At 42.4% G+C, this 25,837-nt stretch overlaps 1 protein-coding gene across 4 annotated transcripts in view; it reads left to right on the top strand.

Moving 5' to 3' along the window:
• The window catches only part of MAPRE2 (microtubule associated protein RP/EB family member 2), a 197,254-nt gene that overhangs the window by 19,769 nt on the left and 151,648 nt on the right, over positions 1-25,837 (top strand). For 2 of the 4 annotated variants that reach the window (XM_061399609.1, XM_061399608.1), the window contains exon 2: positions 11,256-11,317. The exons of the other annotated variants lie outside the window; for them this stretch is intronic. Coding sequence is in view for 1 of the 2 variants with exons in the window: in XM_061399608.1 (XP_061255592.1) it covers positions 11,256-11,317 (62 nt within the window). In the remaining variant the exon portion in view is untranslated. The remainder of the gene's footprint in view (positions 1-11,255; positions 11,318-25,837) is intronic. 4 annotated transcript variants of the gene reach the window in all.

The following is a 25,837-nucleotide window of genomic DNA, read 5'->3' as shown; positions in this document are numbered from 1 at the left end:
CGTGTAAGTGGTAGATGTTAGGGGCTCAATAAATGTTGAGCAAATGAATGAATAGAAACTTTTAAAAAAACTTTTACAAATTTCAAAACTTGGTGCCCTATTGCTCCAAATATATGAAAATGAATTTTAAAATAATATGCAGAGGAAGCCTGATATAAGAGAAGAAAAAGGTAGAATGGGTCATAATGGATCCACAGGAAAGCATAAGATTCAGAATCAGGAGGCCAGAGTTTGGATTCCAGCTCTGTCCTTTGCTACCTGTGTGTTAGCACAGGAGCCTGTAACATACTAGTTCCTAAGCCTCAGTTTCTTCACCTGGAGAATGGGATCAATGATCCTTTTTTTCCCTCAAGTTCTGGAAAAAAGAAGAAAAGGTTTTGTAACTGACAGAGTATCCCTACTACTCAGCACAGCCCTGGCACCTAGGAGATACTCCATAATAGATGTTTCCTCAATTGAAGTAGAGTGTACCATGTCACGGAAAAGGCAATAGCACCCCACTCCAGTACTCTTGCCTGGAAACTCCCATGGATGGAGGAGCCTGGTAGGCTGCAGTCCATGGAGTCGCTAAGGGTCGGACACGACTGAGCGACTTCACTTTCACGCATTGGAGAAGGAAATGGCAACCCACTCCAGTGTTCTTGCCTGGAGAATCCCAGGGACGGCGGAGCCTGGTGGGCTGCCGTCTATGGGGTCGCACAGAGTCGGACACGACTGAAGCAACTTAGCAGCAGCAGCAGAACCATATCAACAGGATGAAAACTGGATGTTAGAATGGTCTGTGGCCCTCCAAAACACAACTCTAACAAAATCCTGTTCCTTAGTATTTCATTTGACATCATTTTGCCAATGAAGGTCCATATAGTCAAAGCTATGGTTTTTCCAGTAATCATGTACAGTTGTGAGAGCTGGACCATAAAGAAGACTGGGTGCCGAGGAATTGATGCCTTTGAATTGTGGCACTATAGAAGACTCTTGAGAGTCCCTTGAACTACAAGGAGATCAAACCAGTCAATCCTAAAGGAAATCAACCCTGAATATTCATTGGAAGGACTGATGCTAAAGCTGAAGTTCCAATCCTTTGGCCACTTGATGAAAAGAGCTGACTCATTAGAAAAGACCCTGATCCTGGGAAAGATTGAGGGCAGAAGGAGAAGGGTGTGACAGAGGATGAGATGGTTGGATGGCATCATTGATTCAATGGACATGAGTTTGAGCAAACTCTGGGAGACAGTGAAGGACAGGGAAGCCTGGCGTGCTGCAGCCCATGGGGTTGCAAAGAATCAAACACGACCTAGTGACTGAACAACAGCAATAAGTATTTAGTTTCTTGAGGGTAGAAAACGTCTTTAAAAGCTCCCTGTGGGCAGGTGTTGAGGGAGGGAGGTGACAATGAAAAAACTCTGAATTAGAAGTTTGGCTCTGTGACTTAGTACCAGGTGGGAGTACCAGGGAAGATATAAAGGAGAGAGAAAAGCAAAGGCAAGCAGAGAGAACCTCTAGTTGTAAGAGAACTATGATTTCAAGATCTAGGTGTGATGTCATATGTGAAAGAACATTGCAAAATTAAGAGCTGTAGACACATATAATTATGGAAAGAAAAGACTCTAAGGAACAGTCCTCTAGATCAAATTCATTACGCAGATCATTGGATCCATGGATGCCGAACTCTATGATACAGAAAGCTGACTGTGCCATTTTATATAAGGGACTTGAGCACCTGTGGATTTTTTTGGTATCCATGGATGATCCTGGAACTGTGTGGTAAATATTTTCAAGCTGCATATTTTACCTGGATTTATTTCCCATAATAGATTGATTAGGGGAAAAAACAATTATGAAGAAAATTAGCTTCTTTAGAATTCCACTAGGTTATTTTCCAGGTGAATGGAATTCAGTATGAATTTCTCCATCAAGGAATCTCTTTACTAATACAACCCTGAAACTTTTCGTAAGTAGCTGCTGCTGCTACTGCTGCTAAGTCACTTCAGTCGTGTCCGACTCTGTGCGACCCCATGGACGGCAGCCCACCAGGCTCCGCCATCCCTGGGATTCTCCAGGCAAGAACACTGGAGTGGGTTGCCATTTCCTTCTCCAACGCATGAAAGTGAAAAGTGAAAGTGAAGTCGCTCAGTCGTGTCCTACTCTTAGCTACCCCATGGACTCCAGCCTACCAGGCTCCTCCATCCATGGGATTTTCCAGGCAAGAGTACTGGAGTGGGGTGCCATTCTCCTTGGTAAATCAAACCCCACGAGCAGTGTTGGTTGGTGCCACATCATGTTCTAGGGTCCACATGACCCCAACAGAAAACTTACAGGCAGAGGCCATACAAACATACCTGCACTTTTTTTTTTTTTTCAGAAATCTAGTTTATTTTCCCCACCTCTTTCAGAAATATTCCTCTTACATCAAAAGCAGTGCAGTGACTTAAGAAGAAGTACACATGGGGTTTGGAGTCAAAGAGAACTACATTCAAATCTTACCTCCCTTACTTATTAACTATGTGACTCAGAGTAACAGTGTTACTAGTGTCTGTTTTCCCACTTGTAAAATGGGGGGAGGGGCGGATAACAAAACTGGATCATTGTAAAACTGAAGATAATGCTTACAAGGTGCTTAATCGATTGGCTGGTTCAGTTCAGTTGCTCAGTCGTGTCTAACTCTTTGCAACCCTTTGGACTGCAGCACGCCAGACCTCCCTGTCCATACCTGCACATTTTAAAAAGTTCTGTCCACTTACCAACACTTCTAACAGACTCTGCTGGAAATGTCAGAGTTTGAAAAGATTTCCACATAGCGCAAGTTGGACAATGGTTATTCATCTTTTGAGAGAGATCATAGGAACCCTCTTGCTATTGCCAGTCTTAGATTTCACATCATCTTTCTTACACTGTTAGTATGTTAGTGGGTTCCTTCTCTGGGTGGTCGAAGGAATGACAAGCTATAGATAGGATACATGTAAAGCAGGGTTCTAGTTTTCACTATGATCTGAGCCATAAACTTGGAACCCTGGACTGTAAGTGAACCTGATGCTGTTCTCTGTGCTGCTTTTCTGCTTTGCAAACATTCTGCTACATTTCCTTATTAATCACACTTACGAGCAAAGAAGCTGTTCTATTCCAACCCCTCTTTTAAAAGGATGAGTGAAAAATAATTATTAATATTTCACAGAAATAAGGTGAATGTGGTATTTCTCATACTTAGTTTGTCTCATCATTTTTACAGACTTCTTGTATACATTAGTGGTTTAGTCGCCAAGTCATATCCAACTCTTGTGACCCCCTTGGACTGTAGCCCACCAGGCTCCTCTGTCCATGGGATTTCCTGGGCAAGAATACTGGAATGGGTAGCCTATCCCTCCTCCAGGGAATCTTCCCAACCCAGGAATTAAACCCAAGTCTCCTGCATTACAGGCAGATTCTTTATAGACTGAGCTACAAGGAAAGCCCCCTTTTATATATTGGCACATGAATATTCTAGAATAAAAAGGTCAATCTGTCTACTTCTAGGGCTAGTAGCAGATGGATAAAGGAGGATTCTAGAAGAGGGGGTCAGTCTCAGTTTGTATAAAAGAACTGAATTTTTTATTTAATTATAAAGTGGCCTCTTCAGATTATCTTTTATTTTTACAGAAGCCCTGATCACATGACCATAAGAAGTTTATAGCATCATTACCACGCTTAATCCCTCCCACTCAAATCCCTTTATCAACCAGCTACAATTTTTCAAAAGCCTTTTAATATGCAATATGGGATATTTGCGGTCTGCTTTTCTTAAGGAGAAGAATGCATTGTACCATACTCAATACCAAAAATTCAGTGTCATTTGACCCTTTCTTGCCAGATAACTTCATTTGGGTTTGGTTTCCCAAAGAGCTCAGCTCTTTGCTTCCTGGCAGTCATGCCTCTGGTCCCCTGAGAGCTGAACTGGGCAGTCTCTGGGCTTCCTCCTGGTGCCCTGGGAGGGCCCTGAGCCCAACCGGAGGCCACTAACTGAGGCAGTGGTCAGTGGAGACACGGCGCTCAGAAAGGCTGACATCAAGGAGGCTCTGAGGATCTGTGACCTTTCGCTCACGCTTACAAACTGCATGATTCCTAGAAAGCCATGGGCCTCCCACACTAAAGAATGTAATCTACAACTGCAGTATCTCCAAGCAGCTTCAGGGAATTTGGAATTCAGGATACAGCTCATTCTGAAGATGCAGATAGCTGAGTCAAGTCCTGGGAAGAAAACCTGGGTTCAGGTCCCAGCAGTGTTCTGTTCTTGGAAAAGCTGGGAGCAGCTGGGGAGGCGGGAATAACTGCTTATTTGTAGGAGGAGGGTGCTTTAACTTTGCCTTGAGCAGAAGCCTCGCCAGCTAGATATGTATTGTGTATGTAGTCACTTCAATCATATCTGATTCTGCAACTCTGTGGACTGTAGCCCGCCAGGCTCCTCTGTCCATGGGATTCTCCAGGCAAGAATACTGGAGTGGGTTGCCATGCCCTCCTCCAAGGACTCTTCCTGACCCAGGGTTTGAACCCGAGTCACTTACGTCCCCTGCCTAACCCTAGGGGTTAGGTGGGCAGGTGGGCTATTTACGGCTAAGACACCAGGAAAGCCCCCACTGGCATGGGTAGCCATTCCCTTCTCCCAGGATCTTCCCGACTCAGAGATTGAACCCATATCTGTGTGTCTCCTGTACTGGTAGGCAGGTTCTTTACACTAGCACCACCTGAGCAGCCATAGGTATATTGAGTTAGCCGAAAAGTTCATTGGGTTTTCCCATAACATCTTATGAAAAACTTGAAGTTTTTGGCCAACCCAATAGCGCTGAAAAAAAAGAACTCTTCCTTTCAATATGGCACAATTGGCCATATTTTTACAACCCTTTTTTCATTCTGACATATCGCTTATGTACCTGTGGTTTTATGGCTAGACGAGGAAGTAGTGTTTTGGACGGATTTGGAACAAGGATGGAAGGTGTGCTGTTCCCCACCCATGAGATGCCAGAATTCTGAGTTTGCTCAAAGAGGATTTGAAATTTCCAGAGGTTGGGGGAAAACAAAATGTGCTTTGTTAAAAGAGTTTGACTGTGTCATGACTCTCTTCTGAACAAAGACATTTGGTCTTTTCAAGTAAAACAAATCCAACAGACAGAGCAGGAGAAATTAACTGGTTTACGGCCACTCATTTCTGGGGTGGCTGACTAGTGCTCAAAATGAGAAGAGTCAACAGGGTCTCTCCGAAGGTGAAGAGAAAGTCCACCATCTCCTCTCTGTGGGGTGATTACATGTGTGTGTGCTAAGTCACTTCAGTTGTGTTCTGCTGTTTGCGACCCTGTGGACTGTAGCCCTCCAGGCCTCTCTGCCCATGGAATTCTCCAGGCAGGAATACTGCAGTGGGTTGCCATGCCCTCCTCCAAGGGATCTTCCCAACCCAGGGATCGAACCCACGTCTCTTATGCCTCCTGCATTGGCAGGTGGGTGCTTTACCCCTAGTGCCATCTGGGAAGCCCAGGGCAATTACAGTTAGATCCTTATTTAGTGTGTGGCGCAGGTTAGAATACAGAACACCGGCCTTGTCATCAACAAACCACAAAGGATGAAATTCTATTCCTGTGCAAATAAGATGTGGGAAGTTTGGAACTTTGTGGAAAGCATGAACTCGAAAGTAGGAGAGATCGTTTCTAAAATGCAGAGTGTATCACACTGCCATTTAGAAGTCATTTTTTTTATACATCAACTTCCCATTAGCTATCTATTTTACATATAATAATGTATGATGTTTCAGTGCTACTCTCTCAATTCCTCCCAACACAGGGAGCTCAACCCAGTGCTCTGTGACAACCTAGAGGGGTGGGCTGGGGTGGAGGGTGGCAGGGAGGTTCAGGAGGGAGGGCACATATGTAAATTTATGGTTGATTCATGTAGTTGTATGGCAGAAATCAGTACATCATGAAGCAATTATCCTCCAATTAAAAATACATTTTTAAAAAGTCATTTCTGGTTTGCGGTATGTGTATTTGTGTCAGCATTTTGGCTGGGAAGGTAAATGTAAGAGAAAGAGGAGATAACAGCAGAGAAAATTCCAAGACAGGCAAGATTGGACAGTGAATGCTTGGCAGTGGGTTCTGAATGCTAAAACTGTGGGTGAAGATTATTTTTCTTGGATCTGCACAACATGGAGCAAATTCCTGACCCCATCTGGCCCGCTGCCTTGGGGCTTTTGTACTTCTCTGAAAAGGTGGCAGGGGTGGGGGGGCGGCGGGAAAGAATAGGTATCTTGCTCAATTCTACTTGTTGTCCAAGCTCCTGATTTTGTTAAGTTAAACTTTATTTTGAGACAATTGTACATTAATATGTAGCTGTAACAAACAATATAGAGATATCTGCTCAGTTTCCCCATCAGTGGTAACATCTTGAAGTTCTGTGTACAAGATTACAATCAGGTTATGGACATTGATGCATGTTTAAGGTACATAACGTTTCCATTCCCAGAAAGGTACCTAGTTTTGCCCTTTTATAATCATACCCTTATGGCAGAAAGTGAAGAGGAACTAAAAAGCCTCTTGATGAAAGTGAAAGTGGAGAGTGAAAAAGTTGGCTTAAAACTCAACATTCAGAAAATGAAGATCATGGCATCCGGTCCCATCACTTCATGGGAAATAGATGGGGAAACAGTGGAAACAGTGTCAGACTTTATTTTTGGGGCTCCAAAATCACTGCAGATGGTGACTGCAGCCATGAAATTAAAAGACGCTTACTCCTTGGAAGGAAGGTTATGACCAACCTAGATAGCATATTCAAAAGCAGAGACATTTGCCAACAAAGGTCTGTCTAGTCAAGGCTATGGTTTTTCCTGTGGTCATGTATGGATGTGAGAGTTGGACTGTGAAGAAGGCTGAGCGCCGAAGAATTGATGCTTTTGAACTGTGGTGTTGGAGAAGACTCTTGAGAGTCCCTTGGACTGCAAGGAGATCCAACCAGTCCATTCTGAAGGAGATCAGCCCTGGGATTTCTTTGGAAGGAATGATGCTAAAGCTGAAACTCCAGTACTTTGGCCACCTCATGCAAAGAGTTGACTCATTGGAAAAGACCCTGATGTTGGGAGGGATTGGGGGCAGGAGGAGAAGGGGACGACAGAGGATGAGATGGCTGGATGGCATCACTGACTTGACGGACGAGAGTCTGAGTGAACTCCGGGAGTTGGTGATGGACAGGGAGGCCTGGCATGCTGCGATTCATGGGGTCTCAAAGAGTCGGATACGAGTGAGCGACTGAACTGAACTGAATCATACCCTCTTCCCTCCAGCCCTCACTTTCTCCTCAACCCCTGGCAACCGCTAACCTGTGCTCTCTTTTTGTAGTCTTCTAATTTTAAAAATGTTAGATAAATGGAATCATCCAGTATCTAACTTATGGATTGACTTCTTTCACTCAGCATAATTCTCTGTAGATCCAACCAAGTTTTGCAGTAGTCTTTTTTTTTTCTTGATGTGTAATATTTCATGGAATGGGTATATCAGTTTGTTTAACTGCTAACCTGTCAAAGGACATCTGGGTTGTCTTGATTTTGGCTACTATGAATAAATCCACTAATAAAAAGTTTTAACTTTCCTGGAAAAATGCCAGGAGTACCTTGGGTGGGTTGTGTGGTAGCTGCATGTTTCATTTTTGGTTTGGTTTCGTTTCTTATGACAGTCGAATATTTTCTAGAGTAGCTGAGCCATTTTACATTCTCATAGGCAATATATGAGTGATCTAGTTTCTTCTCATCTTCATCAGAATTTTAGTCAGTTCAGTCACTCATTCATGTCTCTTTGTGACCCCATGGACTGCACCACGCCAGGTTTCTCTATCCATCACCAGTTCCTGCTCAAACTCATGTGCATCGAGTTGGAGATGCCATCCAACCATCTCATCCTCTGTCATCCCCTCTCCTCCTGCCTTCAATCTTTCCCAGCATCAGGGTCTTTTCCAGGGAGTCAGTTCTTCACGTCAAGTGGCCAAAGTATTGGAGCTTCAGCATCAGTCCTTCTAATGAATATTCAGGACTGATTTCCTTTAGGATTGACTGGTTTGATCTCCTTTAAATCCAAGGCAAGTTCAGTTCAGCTCAAGTCGCTCAGTCATGTCCGACTCTTTGTGACCCCATGGACTGCAGCACACCAGGCTTCCCTGTCCATCACCAACTCCTGGAGCTTGCTCAAACTCATGTCTGTCAAATCAGTGATGCCGTCCAACCATCTCATCCTCTGTTGTCCCCTTCTCCTCCTGCTTTAAATCTGGGAAATATTGAAGTCAAAGGCAAACCACTTTAGTATTCTTGCCTCGAGAACCCCATGAACAGTGTCAGAATTTCAGAATGTTACTATTTCTTATTCTGGTCATTCTGATACGTGTCTGGTGATATCACATTACAGTTTTGTTCTTTTCACTGACCTCGTGGCTGACAATGTTGACTGTCATTTCATGTGCTCATCTGTATATCCTCCTCAGTGAACTGTTTGTCAGTGTCTTTTGCCCTTTTCCTAATTGTTTTCTGAGTTTTGAGAGTTCTTATTCTAGATACATGTCCTCTGTCAGATGAGTGGTCTGCAAATACTTTCTCCTGGTTTATACCTTATATTTGTATCTGCTTCACATGAATAACAGTTCTTAATTTTGGTGAAGTCCGATTTGTCAATTTTTCTCTTGTGTGGATCATATTTTCCATTGTCAAAAACATAAAACTCTTCGTCAGGTGCTAGATCCCAAAGCTTTTCTCTTATTTTAGAGTTTGTCTGAAAGTTTGATAGTTCTGCATTTCACATTTACACAGTGATCTATTTTGAGATCATCTTTTTAAAAATGTGAAATTTATAGGCAATAACTTGTCTATATGTGCCAGACAGCCCAGAGAAAAACATTCACCTGACCAGCCATGCCCACCTAGATCTTCACCCTCACAAGGCCATATCTTACTGAGCATCTTCTATATCCCAGGAGTGTACCAGGAGCTCTCCAGGAGTTTCAAATCAGTGGCAAAGCCTGGCTTTTACAATGATGCCATGTGGACTTAACAGCAGAGTCTGTCAGACTCAATTAGGACTTGTTACTCTAGTTGCGTCATACTGAGAGACTGCTCTGCTGCTCCTAGCCTCAGTCTTTTCATTTTAATAATATGGATTTGAGGTTTGAATTAGATAAAATATGTCCAATGACTTGTGCAGGGGTATTCAATAAATGGTCTCATTCTTCCCCAAACTGATCCATTGCAGCTGTTGAAAAATTCGTAATGGGCTGTTGTAGTCAGAACAGAAAAAGGCCAATTGTGTACAGCTGACCTTGACTTTTCTAAGGGCTAATTATCTGGTTTATAGAAAAACCAGGAATCTTACACTCTTGCTTCCTAGCTTCATAGCCAGCATTTTGCCTAGTAACATAGCTACTTGTACTAGCTAAATAAAGACAGCAACTGAAAAATTTTTTCTGATTCAGTTAAAATATCTTAAAGATGGGAGGACTTGGGAAAAGGAACTGATGTGGATGGGAACAGATTTTTTTAAACCAGACTTTTTTAGTTTTATTAACTCTTGTTAAATTATGGGAAAGATATGAAACACTCATAAAATTAAATTCTATGAAGTATGTGAGGAATTTCTGTTAAGGGGAAAAAAAGTAGCTTACCTGACTGACGTCAGTTCTTGAAACCATTCACATTAAATTTTCTGATTTTTATGCAAGCCAAATTATATAAATGACTTTTGAACTCTCTTATTGAATGGTGTAACACTGACAATTCAGCTGTTGCCATTGCTTGTCATCTCAGCACCTACCATTCTGTTGTTTGCTTTTTTTTTTTTTTTTCCCCTTTTCACCATCTACTCTTTCCCTTATTTAAAAAAAAAAAATTGTAAAATGCCAAATGCCTCTCTTTTTTTAAAAAAATTGATTATTTATTTCTGGCTGTGCTGGGCCTCCATTGCTACAGGCAGACTGTCTAGTTACGGTGGTTGTGGGCTCCTCTCTAATTCCAGTGTGCGGGCTTCTCAGGATGGTGGCCTCTCTTGTTGTAGAGCTCAGGCTGTAAGGTGCACAGGCTTCAGTAGTTGTGGCTCATGGGCTCAGTAGTCGTGGTGCCCAGGCTTAGTTGCTCTGTGGCATGTGGAATCTTCCTGGACCAGAGATCGAACCCATGTCCCTTGAATCGGCAGGCACATGCCCAACCACTGGGCCACCAGGGAAGTCCCTCTTTTCTCTTGCTTAAAATCTTTCTCCCAGGGACATCTGCAGAACTATGTCTGGGATTAATCACATTGTGTTGGATCTGTCACAAATATTTTATTTTTGTACAGTTGATTTTAAACTAAACAAGCACCAAAGGCTTTTACAAAATGGCCACATACAGAAAACATAGACAAGCAACGTGCAGGGCGAAGGCTTAGGTGGCAGGTGGAGAGGGGTGATTTCTAATTGGGGGTGGCGGGAAGACCCCTGCGGCTCCCACTAATCTGTACCTCGGGTCCTTTTTAGTAGCATCTACTTAAGCCACAAGCAGCTGCCCCAGGTCCCATTCACCCCCAACCTGGGACCCCCAAAACCCAGAGCTCACAAGCATTTCTCAGCCTCTGGAATCAGATCTGTCCTTCATCTATTTACTTTATCATTTAGTCAAAGCAGATTTGAATATAAATAGCAAACTCATATAAAAGAAAGTAATTCCTTGGCTGTGTGTATATATATGTGTGTGTGTGTGTGTGTATATATATATGTTTGATCCTGGCATTGTTTATAATGCTTATCCTGTTAAAATTAAACACATCTTTTAACTATAAGAATAAGCCTATGTTGATACTAGATATAAAATCTGCAAATTAACCCAACTTTGGGAAAGTCAGTACTTTAATTGATATTGGCATTTGATACCTCACTGGGGGCCCTAGTTCCTCAGATTATATGCTAACACATGATTCCCATCACACCAGGCTATCAGGGTGGGGGAAGGTAAAAAAATTCCCTTTGTAGGACTGTTATTATATAAACACTCTCAAACTATAATCGATCAACCCAAGGATTGATATAATAATGTAGCTGAGAAACCTAGTGTTTGGCTGACTTTCTCTCATATGATACAATCAACTGAATGTGGATATTCTGTGCACTTTTTCATTTTCTCTTCCATTGCTGGCCACACCCAATGAACTAAATTATAACTCTCTGCTCCTATGTTTTCATCAGATTAAATGCTTTTTTCCGTGTTTTTTTTTTTTTTCTCATTTGTTCTATGCCAGTATCCCATTTCTCAGAGGAATATTTCATCTCGACAGCCAGGGAGAGAGCCTGGATGCTCAAGGTAAGGTTTAAACATAAATTATGTTGCACGACTCCCTGTTTACAGATTAAATCGGAGTGCATATTACTGATGCCTTTGTAACAAATTTACTTTCAAAATTCCATTATACAGTTAAAGCGAGTATTCCAGCAAACATGCTTCACTCGCACATTATTTTTCAAGCAACATTCCATTTCCCATGTGTACCAAGAGCTAATTAGCTGTTATCAGCAATTCCTCTAAAAATGCTCACGCCAGTTGAAGTTTAATTTTGGAGATTTTCCTGGTGAGAAGTGAACTGAGAAAATACCAAGATACCTCAGGATATTTCTAATTATGAAGAAGGGATTATTTGTTAAAAATCCAGGCCACTGCTCCATTGACTTTAAAATAGAGATGGGTGTCTTAAAGGAGATGAAAGCTCAGAAAGCGTCATTTTTTTTTTTTTTTTCCAGTTTGGGATTTGTGTTTGAGACACAATCATTTGACCTTCTGTTATTTCCCACTGGTGCGCTATCTAATATTCCAGGAGCTCACTAGAACAAAGGAGCAATTAACTGAAATTCCACCAGATGGCAATATTTGGAAAGCCATCCTGAGAGATTTCAAAGCTGTGAGCTACTTTTGTTCACACAGGGAATAGTCTCACCAAGTGTAACATCCTGGATTTCATTCGGGGTGCTCTAAAGATCTTTGGTTTTATTTTTCTGCCCATATCATTGAAACTTTTACAGCGAGTAGGGGACAGATGTGTGTGTTTGGAGGTGGGAGGGGTGGAGTATGTGCTGTTTTATTTTGTATCACTCTGAAAGGATAAAATTAACAACTTCATTCTTCAGTAATTTTCCAAACAGTATTGGTGAGTACTAAAAGCTCAAATCAATGGGTAATATACCGTATTTGTCTTGGGATCTCTTTGGGATAAAATGCTATGGTTGATGGTCATTTTAAAATAAATTATTTGATAAGAGAAACTGAAAATTCTTAAAAGTAGAATTTTAAGGAGTTGCCTAGATATTAAACCAAGTGATTACAGGTACAAAATTCTTATTTGCAATGATTAAGGTTTATTTAAATAGGATGAGTAAATTTGCCCTTTTACTCTAATGAAAGTAGAGATGCTGTGTGTACCCTGAGTGGTGCCCAAACAGCTAGACTCTTCAAGAACCAGAGCTGAACCTCAGACAGAGCTGAGACGGAGGGAAGGAAGTAGAAAGGCATCTGAGAGCAACTGAAATAGAAGAACCACTAAGAGGAGCCGCCTGAGCTTTCTGTATGCCCGTACAAGCAGCCCCTAACACAACCCTTCTCTCCTGTTGGTGGGAATGTAAGTGGCTACACTACGGAAAACAGTACGAAGCTTCCTCAGAAAATTAAAAATAGGATTACCATGCGATCCAGCAATTCCATTTCTGGCATATATCCAGACCAAACTATAATTCAAAAAGATATATGTACCTCTATGTTCATAGCAGCACTGTTGACCATAGCCAAGACATGGAAGCAACCTAAGTGACCATCAGCAGAGAAATGGATAAAGATGATGGGGTAGACAACAGAATAATACTCAGCCGTGAAAGGAATGAAATAATGCCATTTGCAGTAACATGGATGCAACTAGAGATTACCAAACTAAGGGAAATAAGTCATGAAGAGAAAGATAAGTACTATATGATATCACTTACGTGTGGAATCTAAAAATGACACAAATGAACCCATCTGTGAAACGGAAACAGGCTCATGAAGAAAGCGAGCAGACCTGTGGGTGCCAAGGAGGAGGCGGGTGACGAGGACTGGGACGAGAGGCTGGGGTAGCAGATGTAAGCTATTATAGAGAATGGATACACAAGGTGCTGCTGGATAGCACAACGGACTACATCCGATATCCTATGATAAACCACAGTAGAAAATAATATTTTTTAAAAAGAACGTATAGATAGGTGGAAAACTGAATCACTTTGCTGTACAGCATTATAAATCAACTATCAGTTCAGTTCAGTCACTCAGTTGTGCCCGACTCTTTGTGACCCCATGGACTGTAGCACGCCAGGCTTCCCTGTCCATCATCAACTCCCAGAGCTTGCTCAAACTCATGTCCATCGAATCGGTGATAACAACCATCTCATCCTCTGTTGTCCCCTTCTCCTCCTGCCTTCAATCTTTCCCAGCATCAGGGTCATTTCCAAAGAGTCAGTTCTTCCCATCAGGTGGCCAAAGTACTGGAGTTTCAGCTTCAGCATCAGTCCCTCCAATGAATATTCAGGACTGATCTCCTTTAAGATGGACTGGCTGGATCTCCTTGCAGTCCAAGGGACTCTCGAGTCTTCTCCAACACTACAGTTCGAAAGCATCAGTTCTTCAGCACTCAGCTTTCTTTATGGTCCAACTCTCACATCCATACATGACTACTGGAAAAACTGTAGCTTTGACTAGATGGACTTTTGTTGGCAAAGTAAATGTCTCTGCTTTTTGATATGCTATCTAGGTTGGTCATAGCTTTTCTTCCAAGGAGCAAGCATCTTTTAATTTCATGGCTGCAGTCACCATCTGCAGTGATTTTGGAGCCCAAAAAATAAAGTCTGTCACTGTTTCCATTGTTTCCCCATCTATTTGCCATGAAGTGATGGGACTGGATGCCATGATCTTCATTTTCTGAATGTTGAGCTTTAAGCCAGCTTTTTCACTCTCCTCTTTCACTTTCATCAAGAGGCTCTTCAGTTCCTCTTCACTTTCTGCCATAAGGGTGGTATCATCTGCATATCTGAGGTTATTGATATTTCTCCTGGCAATCTTGATTCCAGCTTGTGCTTCATCCAGTCTGGCATTTCGCATGATGTACTTTGCATATAAGTTAAATAAGCAGGATGACAGTATACAGCCTTGATGTACTCCTTTCCCAACTTGGAACCAGTCCGTTGTTCCACGTCCAGTTCTAACTGTTGTTTCTTGACCTGCATAGATTTCTTAGGAGGCAGGTAAGGTGGTCTGGCTATACTTAATTCAAAAAAAAGAAAAGTAGTCTCTGGACAGGCATTGAATACCCTTTGAAACCTGCTCTTCACTCAATGGATAAAGAATCAGCCTGCAATGCAGGAGGCATGGAGACTTGGGTTCAACCCCTGCATCAGGAAGGTTCCCTGGAGGAAGAAAATGGCAACTCACTCCAGTATTTTGCCAGGAAAATCCTATGGACAGAGGAACGTGGCAGGCTATAGTCCAAAGTGTCACAAAAGAGTCAAAGATGACTAAGCAACTAAGCACACACATACACTTATGCCCCGGGAGGGTGCCCATAGATCTGGTGTCCTGGGCTGTCCTACGTAACTTCTGTTGTCCTGGAATAGTATCCACTTAGCACTCCCTTTCACCCTCAAAATTCTGCTTGGTTAATAAGGTGATCGTATAATTTATCTTCTAAGCTGGCATGTTTGAAGAAAAAAGTAATAGAAAAAGTTGACCCTAAACTGGGCATCTGTGTATAAATCTCCTTATATAGCTTATATAACAAATTATTTTTCTGTAAAGAACTACATTGTAAATACTTTCCTGCTTTGTGGGTTGATCATACAGTCTCTGTCACAAGTATCCAACTCGTTGTAAAATGAAAACATAATGAACGTAAATGAACGGACCTGGTTGGGTTCCAATAAAACTTTATTGGCAAATACAGGCAGCCAGTGGCATTAGGCTGGCAGGTTTACAGCTTTAATGTGAGATAATACATGGTCAGGGGACAGGAGATGGTGGTGATTCAAGCAGACAGCCATCCTTCACTCCTCTGCCTTCTCTGCATACCCCTGCTGGGTGGCAGCCTCCTAAGTTAACCCCCTGAGAAACCAGTATGAATAGTTTCCTTGAGTGAGTGACCTCGTCCTCATTTGTGTGGTTCCTGAGATTCCCGTTCCGGGTCTAATTTCTTGCTTCTCATCCAAACTTGTTTCTGTGTCTGCACACAATGCCTATGCTTTGTATTCATGACACAGAATAGCATCCTTACTCAGTACCACTTGAGTGCTAGAGTTAAATACGGGAGTGATAGCTATTAGCAAACATTTTAATTTATGCTTTGATGATGTCTGCTCAGTCGCTCACTCATGTTCTAGTCTTTGAGATCCCATGGACTGTAGCCTGCCAGTCTCCTCTGTGCATGGAATTCTCCAGGCAATAATACTGGAGTGGCTTGCCACTTTGACCCTCACTAAATAGCTGTCTATGGGAAATATAGCCACATTAGAGATGGGTTAATGTTGACTCTACCAAATTTTTTTTTATTATAAAAACAATAAATTTAAAGGAAACTTTGAGTAAAAAATATATCTACCAACACCATTCTAAAATAATTATTTTTCTTTTTTGTGCATATTTGCTATTCCCATAAGTATTTCTGTTTTTCTACAGTGGGTAACAGTGCATGTGAACTCTGTGTTTTATTTAGCATTAGTCACAAGAATCTTTCATGAGTAATCGGAAAAGTCATTAGGACAAAATCGTATTATATTGCATCAATGTCCCATAATAGTTGCTAATTTTTCACTAAAAAATGCTGTACTAACATTTTTTTGTACATTTTGTTATTGTTTTGGTTGGTTTGGTTTGTTTTTTTCCTTAGGACAATATCCCAGAAGTAATATTATCCAAGGATGTGACCAGTTTTATAACTTTTAGTCTAGTTTACAATATCTTTTCTTAAAAGGTTTGGAGTATTCTACAAGTGTTTGCAATTTGAGGGTATTAGCCTCACCACAACTTTATAAGAAACAGTACTTAATAGTAATTAATGTCTTCTATATTTAAAGAACTGGGACAGTTACTTTGTGTATGTGAATGTATGTTTGTATGTATATATATGACATTCTACTTCCACAAGTATTTATTGAGTGCCTACTATGAACTATCACTGGGAAAGACTGAAGGCAGCTGGATGGCATCACTGATACAAAGGACATGAAATCAGGCAAACTCCAGGAGATGGTGAGGGACAGGGAGGCCTGGCATGCGGCAGTCCACGGGGTCGCTAAGAGTCAGACGTAACTAGGCAACTGAAGAACAGCAAATATGAACTATGTATTATAGGGTTTTAATGGTGAGCAGAGGATAGCTTCTGTGTGACTTTGATCTTACTAGGGAGTTATGATACACACATAAAGAACTAATAAAATTTAGAAGATGAGACACATCATGGAAGAAACATAGTGACAATACAATGGGCATTTGGGAGGGATGAGGGGAGGTTGAGATGGTGTCTGAGCTGAACTTTGAACATAAGTTGCATTGGGATGTTTGGAGGTGGTAAGATTTGCCTTTCATTCCATAAGCATGTCTTGATTGCCAACTACATGCCAAGTCCCTTGCTACAAGCTAGGAATATAAAGGGGAAAAGACAGAGCTCTTAAAGTTTACTCTAGTGGGATAAACAGCCTTTAAAAAAAAAAGTTGTATGCTCAGGGGGCATGGAGGGATGGGATGAATTAGGAGATGGAATTGACATATATACACTATTGATGCTGTGTATAAAATACTTACATATATATATATATATATAATAGATACCTAAGGAGAACCCACTATGTAGCACAGGGAACTCTACTCAGTGCTCTGTGGTGACCTAAATGAGAAGGAAATCCAAAAAAGAGGGCATATATGTAAACATGTAGCCAATTCACTTTGCTGTAGAGCAGAAACTAACATAACATTGTAAAGCAAGTATACTTCAATAAAAATGAATAAAAAATAAATACATAAAAGTTTCTATACCGCCCCCCCCCCACCAAAGAGTATAAGTGTGATCAGTGGGATGGCTCAACTAGCAGAGGGTACAAGTGGTAGAGATGAAACCAGGGTTTTTTTGAGCAGGGACTTTTCCCCAGCTCCTCTTCTGGCACCGTCTTCATCTGCAGTTATCATGTTAGAATCTGTGGGAGATATGCTTCTGGAAGTCTGAAGTTATTCTGCCTGCACTGACCGACACCGGCCTCCATTTACAGTTCGTTGCCCCAGGGAGCACATTCACTGAGTGTACAAAACCTGGGGCTGGGATCAGGAAGACCTCCATCCAAGCCTCGCCAGCTGATGACTGAGGCAAAGCTCTAAGAAGCGCAGAGTTTCCTGTGTGTTGTGTTTTGTAACAGCTGGAAGGAATCTCATCCGGCTCAATCGTTTGGCAGGTGAACATTGTTGGGTGCACAGAGCTGGGTGACTAGCCTAGTGTCAGACATTCGGTGGCAAAGCCAGGGCACCAGGTCCCTGGCTTCTGATCTCACATGCTGCTGGTTCTAGTTCACCGTTGTAATTTCCTCTGCCTCATCTATACCACGAAGGGGTATGTATGTGTGTGCTCAGTCACATCCAACTCTTTGCAACTGCGTAAATGGTAGCCTGCCAGGCTCCTCTGTCCATGGGATTTTCCAGGCAAGAATACTGGAGTAGGTTGCCATTTCTTCCTCCAGGGGATCTTCCTGACCCAGGAATCAAACCCGTGTCTCCTATGTCTACTGTATGGGAGGCAGATTCTCTACCACTGAGCCACCTGGGAAGCCCACTATACCCCAGGGCTAGAAAGAACTAAAAAGTTAGCCTAGGCATTCCTCGTGCCTGTAGAAGCAATAATATGTGTTTTAGTCATCTTGGACCACAGTAAAAAATATATATATATTTTATGTATTTTAAATTGTAATTTAAATAGTAGTGAATAGTGGTGGAAAGAGAGGGAAACCTGGAACAAATTCCTACATCTGCCATTTTCCTCCCTTAGGTTCTGGGCCAATAACTTGACCTCACTGAGTTTTTACATCTTGAGTTTGTTGTGAGAGTAATTGGCAGTAACGTAAGTGTTGGATACATCATGGGGCTCAGCAAATGTTTATTTTCTTTCTCCTTCCCTCCTAGAGCTACAGGGTCTTGACAGAGTTCCTTTTGTTTATTAATGAGGTGACCTTGTAAGGCTCATGAGAATTAAATGATGGAGTGAGAGTACATTTATAAAAGTATCTGATGCCCGGCTTAACATTCTCATTTCTGAATTTCACTTAGCTGCAGTTAGGTAGAGATTTAAAGGTTTCTATTCCTATTTCTTTATCCCTTTCTTCAGTAGGTTATTTTCTATGGTCTGTGGACATGTTGGTAAGACTGAAGAATTCATTCATTTTCTCTATGATTTGCTTTAAAATGATTTGTCAAATAGTGCAAGATGATTAGATGAAGAAAATATGGCTAAATGTTAACTACAGAATATAGCTTGTGAGTACTGTGTATGTTATTGCTGTTATACAATTTTTTTAATACTTTCCTGGATGTTTGAAGTGTCCCAGGCTGAATTATTTTAGAGGATTGCATGTTAAATATTAAGCTTCTACCATGGTCCCATCTCTGTGCAAGGTGCAGAGGGTATGTTTGGGTAAGAAAGAGTCTCAGCCCCGGGAGCTATGACCCACCATAGGTGACACTAATAAAACGGGCAGCTTCTTCTTCAGGGTGCTGAGGACTATGGTAGGCACCTCCATGGCATCCTGTGAACCTCCTAGCAGTGACAGCAAAGCCACGACTGGAACAGGGAGGTTGGATGAGACTTCCAAGAGGCAGTGACATCTCATCTAAGACCTGAAGGAAAAGGAGGAGCGAGCAGGTGTTGATCAGAGGGGGATTGCAGAGAACGAGAGATTGTTTGGGCAGAAAGAGTAGCATCTTCAAAGACCTGGAAAGAAAATATGAGAAGCATATGGTGTATTAGTGAAATGGAAAGAAGTTCAGTAATGAGCTGCAGCCTCAGGGTGATAGTGAGAGGGAGGGCTGGATGGACAAGCAGATCAGGAAGGGCCTTGGGAGGCCAATGATGAACTTTGGGTTGTATCCTCAAAGGGATATTTGAGGTGTTTAAGTAGAGGAGTAAAACTTCTATCATTTTTATCTAAGGGTGGTCACTCTGTATGGAAAGTGATCAGGAGAGGATGAGATTAAAAGTAGAGACATAAAGTGAAAGATGTTGACGAGCATCTGGATTAGGTGATGGTGACAGTGGGGGTTCCCAGGTGGCTCTAGTGGTAAAGAACCCACCTGCCAATTCAGGAGACATGAGAGCCAAGGATTTGATCCCCAGGTCAGGAAGATGCCCTGGCAGAGGGCATGGCAACCCACTGCAGTATTCTTGCCTGGAGAATCCCCATGGAGAGAGAAACCTGGGGGTTAGAGTCAGACACCACTGAAGTGACTTAGCACGCAGAGGATAGAGAGGAGGTTGAGCACAGTTTAGAAAGCAAAATAGACAGGGTTGGGTAAGTGAGAGGTCAAGGTCTAATTTATTCATTCAGCACATCTATTGAGTGCTTGCCGTGTGGTAATCTATTTCAGTGTTGAGAAGAAAAAGTCAGGTAAGGGCTATAGGGAAAACAAGGTGTATCAAGAAGGGATTAATGGAGAAGCATCTTCTGCGGGAGCACAAATTGATCCTTGGGGACCCCCTTCAGGGATGCCAAAGTAAAAAGTAGTCATCCAAGAGGATATATGTTCCTATTAGGATCTGAATCCCAAAACAGAAAAATTGAACCACGGTATAGTTTTGAGAGTCACTAGTCGGACACGACTGAGCGACTTCACTTTCAATTTTCACTTTCATGCATTGGAGAAAGAAATGGCAACCCACTCCAGTATTCTTGCCTGGAGAATCCCAGGGATGGGGGAGCCTGGTTTGCTGCCGTCTATAGGATCGCACAGAATCGGACATGACTGAAGCGACTTAGCAGCAGCATGTAAACAATAAACCATGAATACAGGTAAAACTGCCCAAGGAGAATACAACCTTGAAGATCACCAATATTTAAGAGGTAGATTAAGGGGAAAAAAAGAGTACACTCATGTTTATAGTAGTAGTATTCACAATATCCAAAGGCAACCAAAGTGCCCATCAACAGGTGAATGGATAAACAAAATACGGTATATACATACAATGGAATGCTATTCAGCCTAAATAAGGAAGGTAATTCTATTACATGCTACAGCATAGATGAACCTCGAGGATGGTAAGTGAAATATCTGTCACAGAAAAGCTCCATTTACATAAGAATACAATTCCACTTATGTGAGATACCTAGAGCAGCCAAATTCATAAAGCAGGAACAAGCATCATGCTTATCAAGGTTCTTGGGAGGAGGAGAAACTGAGAAGTTATTGTTTTTTTGTTTTTTGAATCTTTACTGGAGTATAGTTGCTTTACAATGTTGTGCTAGTTTCTGCTGGACAGCAAAGTAAATCAGGTATACATATATATGGGCTTCCCTGGTGACTCAGTGGTAAAGACTCTGCCTGCCAGTGTGGGAGATGTGAGCTCAGTCCCTGGGTTGGGAAGATCCCCTGGAGGAGGGCATGGCAACCCACTCCAGTATTCTTGCCTGAGAATCCAATGGACAGAGGAGCCTGGCAAGCTACAGTTCATGGGGTCGCAAAAGAGTTGAACACAACTTAGCAACTAAACAACAGCAACACATATACATATATCCCCTCTTTTTTAGATTTCCTTCCTACTTAGGTCACCACAGAGCATTAAGTAGAGTTCCCTGTGCTATCCAGTAGGTTCTCATTAGTTATCTATTTTATACATAGCAGTGTTTATTTGTCAATTGCAATCTCCCTATTCATTCCACCCGCTCTTTCCTCCTTGGTACCCATAAGTTTGTTTTCTACTTATGTGTATCTATTTCTGCTTTGTAAATAAGTTCATCTGTATAATTTTTCTAGATTCCACATATAAGCAATATTACTATATTTGTTTTTTGAAAGTTATTGTGTAATGGGTATAGCATTCTGGTTTTGTGAGATGAAGAGAGTTCTAGAGAAGGATGCTGATGATGGCTGCACGGCAGTGTGAATGTACTGCTGACTTAAATGGTTAAAATGGTAAGTTCTCTGTGTGTTTCATTACAATGAGAGAGAGAGATTGAAAGTGAGTAACCAGAAACATGGGAGAGAGACCAGCTGTGTATACTCTCATGGAAGCCAGGGGAAGATAACATTCGAGACTGAGTAAGTCTACAGCCACCCCAGCATGAATGCACGTGGTCTTGCTGATCTCGGAAGCTAAGCAGGAGGCCTGGTTAGCACTTGGATGGGAGACTAAGCAAAAAGCCAAGGACTGATAAACCCAAATGCCTCACAGAGATTAAGGGAGATAATGCCTAAAAAGTGCCTACTGATTCAGCAGCAGAACGGTTGTTAGTAATCTTGATGATGATTTCAATCTCATGGTGGAAGTGGGATCCAGCATGGAAGTTGAGGAGAGAGGGGGACATGGAGAGGGCAGCTTTAGATAAGCCTTGAGATATTTGGTTCAAAGGATGAGGAGAGAAAGAGGGACCTATAGGGAAGAAGGGTTGATTGACAGTGGATGGAAGAGACTTGACCACTTCAAATACCGCTGGGAATGAGCCAGTAGAAGCAGCATGTAAGGGTCTGGAGGAAGGAAGGAAGGGTCTGGGAGAAGGTTACAGAGCAGGAGGCAGCTAGCCAGGACATGCCTCTTCATTGCAACAAACAAGAAACAGAATACGATGGCTGCCTTGAAGGTAAATGTGCAGGTTTGGGGGCAGGAAGTTAAATGCTGGTCTAGTGGCTTCTGAAGTCCCAGACAAGACCATCTGCTGAGGGAGGAAAGGTGGAAGGGTCAGAGATCTAAAGAAACTGGCAAAGTATTGAAATGACTGGTTCACGAATAATGACAGACTGCCGCCTAGGAAGCGGAGGGCGCTCTGGAAGCACCAACATCCACTGGGGTTTGGAGGCCATGAACTTACAGCTGTGCTCATCTTCTAGGCAGAGCGCCTACCCCCCACCCCCGCACCCCAAAAGGGTTCAGAAGTTCAAATGAGGCATATGTACCCGGGTAGATGAGAACTTCATAAGGGCTCCTTTTGAGGGAAACATGAAATTGATCTCAAGGACAGTAGGGTTACGTTAAGTGGGGCAAAGGCTGTACTCTTTTGCAAATGTTGCAGGCGCCCGGTGACTGGGTTAAGAGCTGCAGATACTGTTGGGTTTATGAGTTTGACCTTTGTACAGTGATTGTAACTAACTCACCAGGGCCCCCTGTTGACAGAATAGGTTATTGGGGGCCACCCTTAATTAGCAACTGATTCAGAATGAAACTCTGGACTGTGAACCAAGTTGTTGGGTGTCTCATCTCCCATTCACAAACTTGTGTTGCCTGTCACAGGTACTTGTGGTGCTGGAGGCAAGTGTTGCCTTTGTGTGAAGAAATAAAACTTCCAAACCGCTTGGCAAGCCTTTAACAAATTGTATATCCCTGTAGATTTCTGCCTTATGCACAGACTACCAGGATCTGCTTAAGAGTACTCATTTTTGCTAGCAAAAATGTCACTTAAGTTACTGAAGTTGATGTATCTTATCACAGTTTTTTTGCAAGTGGCTGGTGGTATGTGGAGAGAATGCTATTGATGTCTCTCATGGGCTCGTGCCTAGAATGCTTGTATATATTGACTCCCCCTAATCAAGAAATGTGTTTTTCTTCTACCCTGCTTCACTATCTGAGTTTATCTTCTTGGGCTGAACGTCATTGAAAAGCAAGGTGAAAAAACAACCCTCAGAATGGGAGAAGATAGTAGCAAATGAAACAACTGACAAAGGATTCATTTCCAAAATATACAAGCCTATGACATTTCTTATTCCCACTGATACCCCCAGAACCCAGAGTGGAGTTATAATTGTTCTTCAGTGATCAAAATGTTCTGTCTATGCCAGATAATTCGGTAGCCACTAGCCATATGTGCCCAATGATTATTTGAGATGTTTGATGGAGGAACATTTTTATGCATTTTTAACTTTATTTCATTTTAATTCAGTGTAAGTAGCCACATGCAGCCAGTGGCTACTGTATTGGACAGTTCAGTTTCAGTTCAGTCGCTCTGTCGTGTCCAACTCTTTGCGACCCCATGAATTGCAGCACGCCAGGCCTCCCTGTCCATCACCAACTCCCGGAGTTCACTCACACTCACGTCCATCGAGTCAGTGATGCCATCCAGCCATCTCATCCTCTGTCATCCCCTTCTCCTCCTGCCCCCAATCCCTCCCAGCATCAGAGTCTTTTCCAATGAGTCAACTCTTCGCATGAGGTGGCCAAAGTACTGGAGTTTCAGCTTCAGCATCATTCCTTCCAAAGAACACCCAGGACTGATCTCTTTAGGGTGGACTGGTTGGATCTCCCTGCAGTCAAAGGGACTCTCAAGAGTCTTCTCCAACACCACTGTTCAAAAGCGTCAATTCTTAGGCACTCAGCTTTCTTCACAGTCCAACTCTCATATCCATACATGGCTACTGGAAAAACCATAGCCTTGACTAGACAAACCTTTGTTGGCAAAGTAATGTCTCTGCTTTTGAATATGCTACCTAGGTTGGTCATAACTTTCCTTCCAAGGAGTAAGCGTCTTTTATTTCATGGCTGCAGTCACCATCTGCAGTGATTTTGGAGCCCCCCAAAGAATAAAGTTTGACACTGTTTCCACTGTTTCCCCATCTATTTCCCATGAAGTGATGGGACCAGATGCCATGATCTTCGTTTTCTGAATGTTGAGCTTTAAGCCAACTTTTTCACTCTCCTCTTTCACTTTCATCAAGAGGCTTTTGAGTTCCTCTTCACTTTTCTGCCATAAGGGTGGTGCCATCTGCATATCTGAGGTTATTGATATTTCTTCCAGCAATCTTGATTCCAGCTTGTGCTTCCTCCAGCCCAGCATTTCTCATGATGTACTCTGCATATAAGTTAAATAAGCAGGGTGACAATATACAGCCTTGATGTACTCCTTTTCCTATTTGGAACCAGTCTGTTGTTCCATGTCCAGTTCTAACTGTTGCTTCCTGACCTGCGTATAGGTTTCTCAAGAGGCAGGTCAGGTGGTCTGGTATTCCCATCTCTTTCAGAATTTTCCACAGTTTATTGTGATCCACATAGTCAAAGGCTTTGGCATAGTCAATAAAGCAGAAATAGATGTTTTTCTGGAACTCTCTTGCTTTTTTGATGATCCAGCAGATGTTGGCCATTTGATCTCTGGTTCGTCTGCCTTTTCTAAAACCAGCTTGAACATCTGGAAGTTCACGGTTCACATATTGCTGAAGCCTGGCTTGGAGAATTTTGAGTATTACTTTACTAGCGTGTGAGATGAGTGCAATTGTGTGGTAGTTTGAGCATTCTTTGGCATTGCCTTTCTTTGGGATTGGAATGAAAACGGACCTTTTCCAGTCCTGTGGCCACTGCTGAGTTTTCCAAATTTGCTGGCATATTGAGTGCAGCACTTTCACAGCATCATCTTTCAGGATTTGAAATAGTTCAACTGGAATTCCATCACCTCCACTAGCTTTGTTCGTAGTGATGCTTTCTAAGGCCCACTTGACTTCACATTCCAGGATGTCTGGCTCTAAGTGAGTGATCACACCATCGTGATTATCTTGGTCATGAAGATCTTTTTTATACAGTTCTTCTGTGTATTCTTGCCACCTCTTCTTAATATCTTCTGCTTCTGTTAGGTCCATACCATTTCTGTCCTTTATCAAGCCCATCTTTGCATGAAGTGTTCCCTTGGTATCTCTAATTTTCTTGAAGAGATCTGCTGCTAAGTCACTTCAGTCGTGTCCGACTCTGTGTGACCCCATAGACGGCAGCCCACTAGGCTCTTCTGTCCCTGGGATTCTCCAGGCAAGAATACTGGAGTGGGTTGCCATTTCCTTCTCCAGCGCGTGAAAGTGAAAAGTGAAAGTGAAGTAGCTCAGTCGTGTCCAACTCTTAGCAACCCCATGGACTGCAGCCCACCAGGCTCCTCCATCCATGGGATTTTCCAGGCAAGTGTACTGGAGTGGGTTGCCACTGCCTTCTCCATGAAGAGATCTAGCCAGTTCTAAAAGGCAGATTAGGGACTTGCCTGGTGGCCCGGTGGTTAAGACTGTGTGCTTCCAACACAGAGAACCCAACACAGAGGATGTGGGTTCTACCCCTGGCCAGGAAACTAAGATCTCACATGCCTCATGGCAAAACAAACAAATAAATAAAAGCCAGATTAGACAGGACCAAAGTTTAAAATACAGTTTACAAATAGAGCCAACCCAGGAAATTCACTCTGATCTTTAATGTCCAAACAAGTCTGGCCTAATCTCATCCTGCCATATCAAGTCGGGATGCTAATGCATGGGAGGCGAAGCATAGGGGAGGGAGCAAGCTCTGCAAACAACCTACTGCTAAGGGGGAGTCACCTTCATTTCTGCCTGAATTCTGCCTCTGATACCTGAACACCAGAGTCCTGTGTACAAAGGAAAATTGTGGGGAGAGAACAAACTTAATGCCAAGTGGGTACAAATACTCTGCCAGCAGCTTCACACTCATTATCATCTTGTTCATCTTTAGATGTCCTCCATGAAACTTGCTTATGCTTTTTTAGAAAGGAGGAAATGGAGTTTCAAAGTAATGACTAGCTTGTTCAAGGCACAGAGCTGGTCAGTGGTAGAGGCAAGATGAGAATCCCGGCAGGTGTGAATCCAAAGTCATTTCCACAA

This window comes from Bos javanicus, chromosome 24 (genome assembly GCF_032452875.1).
Source record: "Bos javanicus breed banteng chromosome 24, ARS-OSU_banteng_1.0, whole genome shotgun sequence".
NCBI classification, from domain to species: domain Eukaryota; kingdom Metazoa; phylum Chordata; class Mammalia; order Artiodactyla; family Bovidae; genus Bos; species Bos javanicus.
Note: the sequence above shows the minus strand (reverse complement) of the source record. Positions and strands in the feature narration are given on the sequence as shown.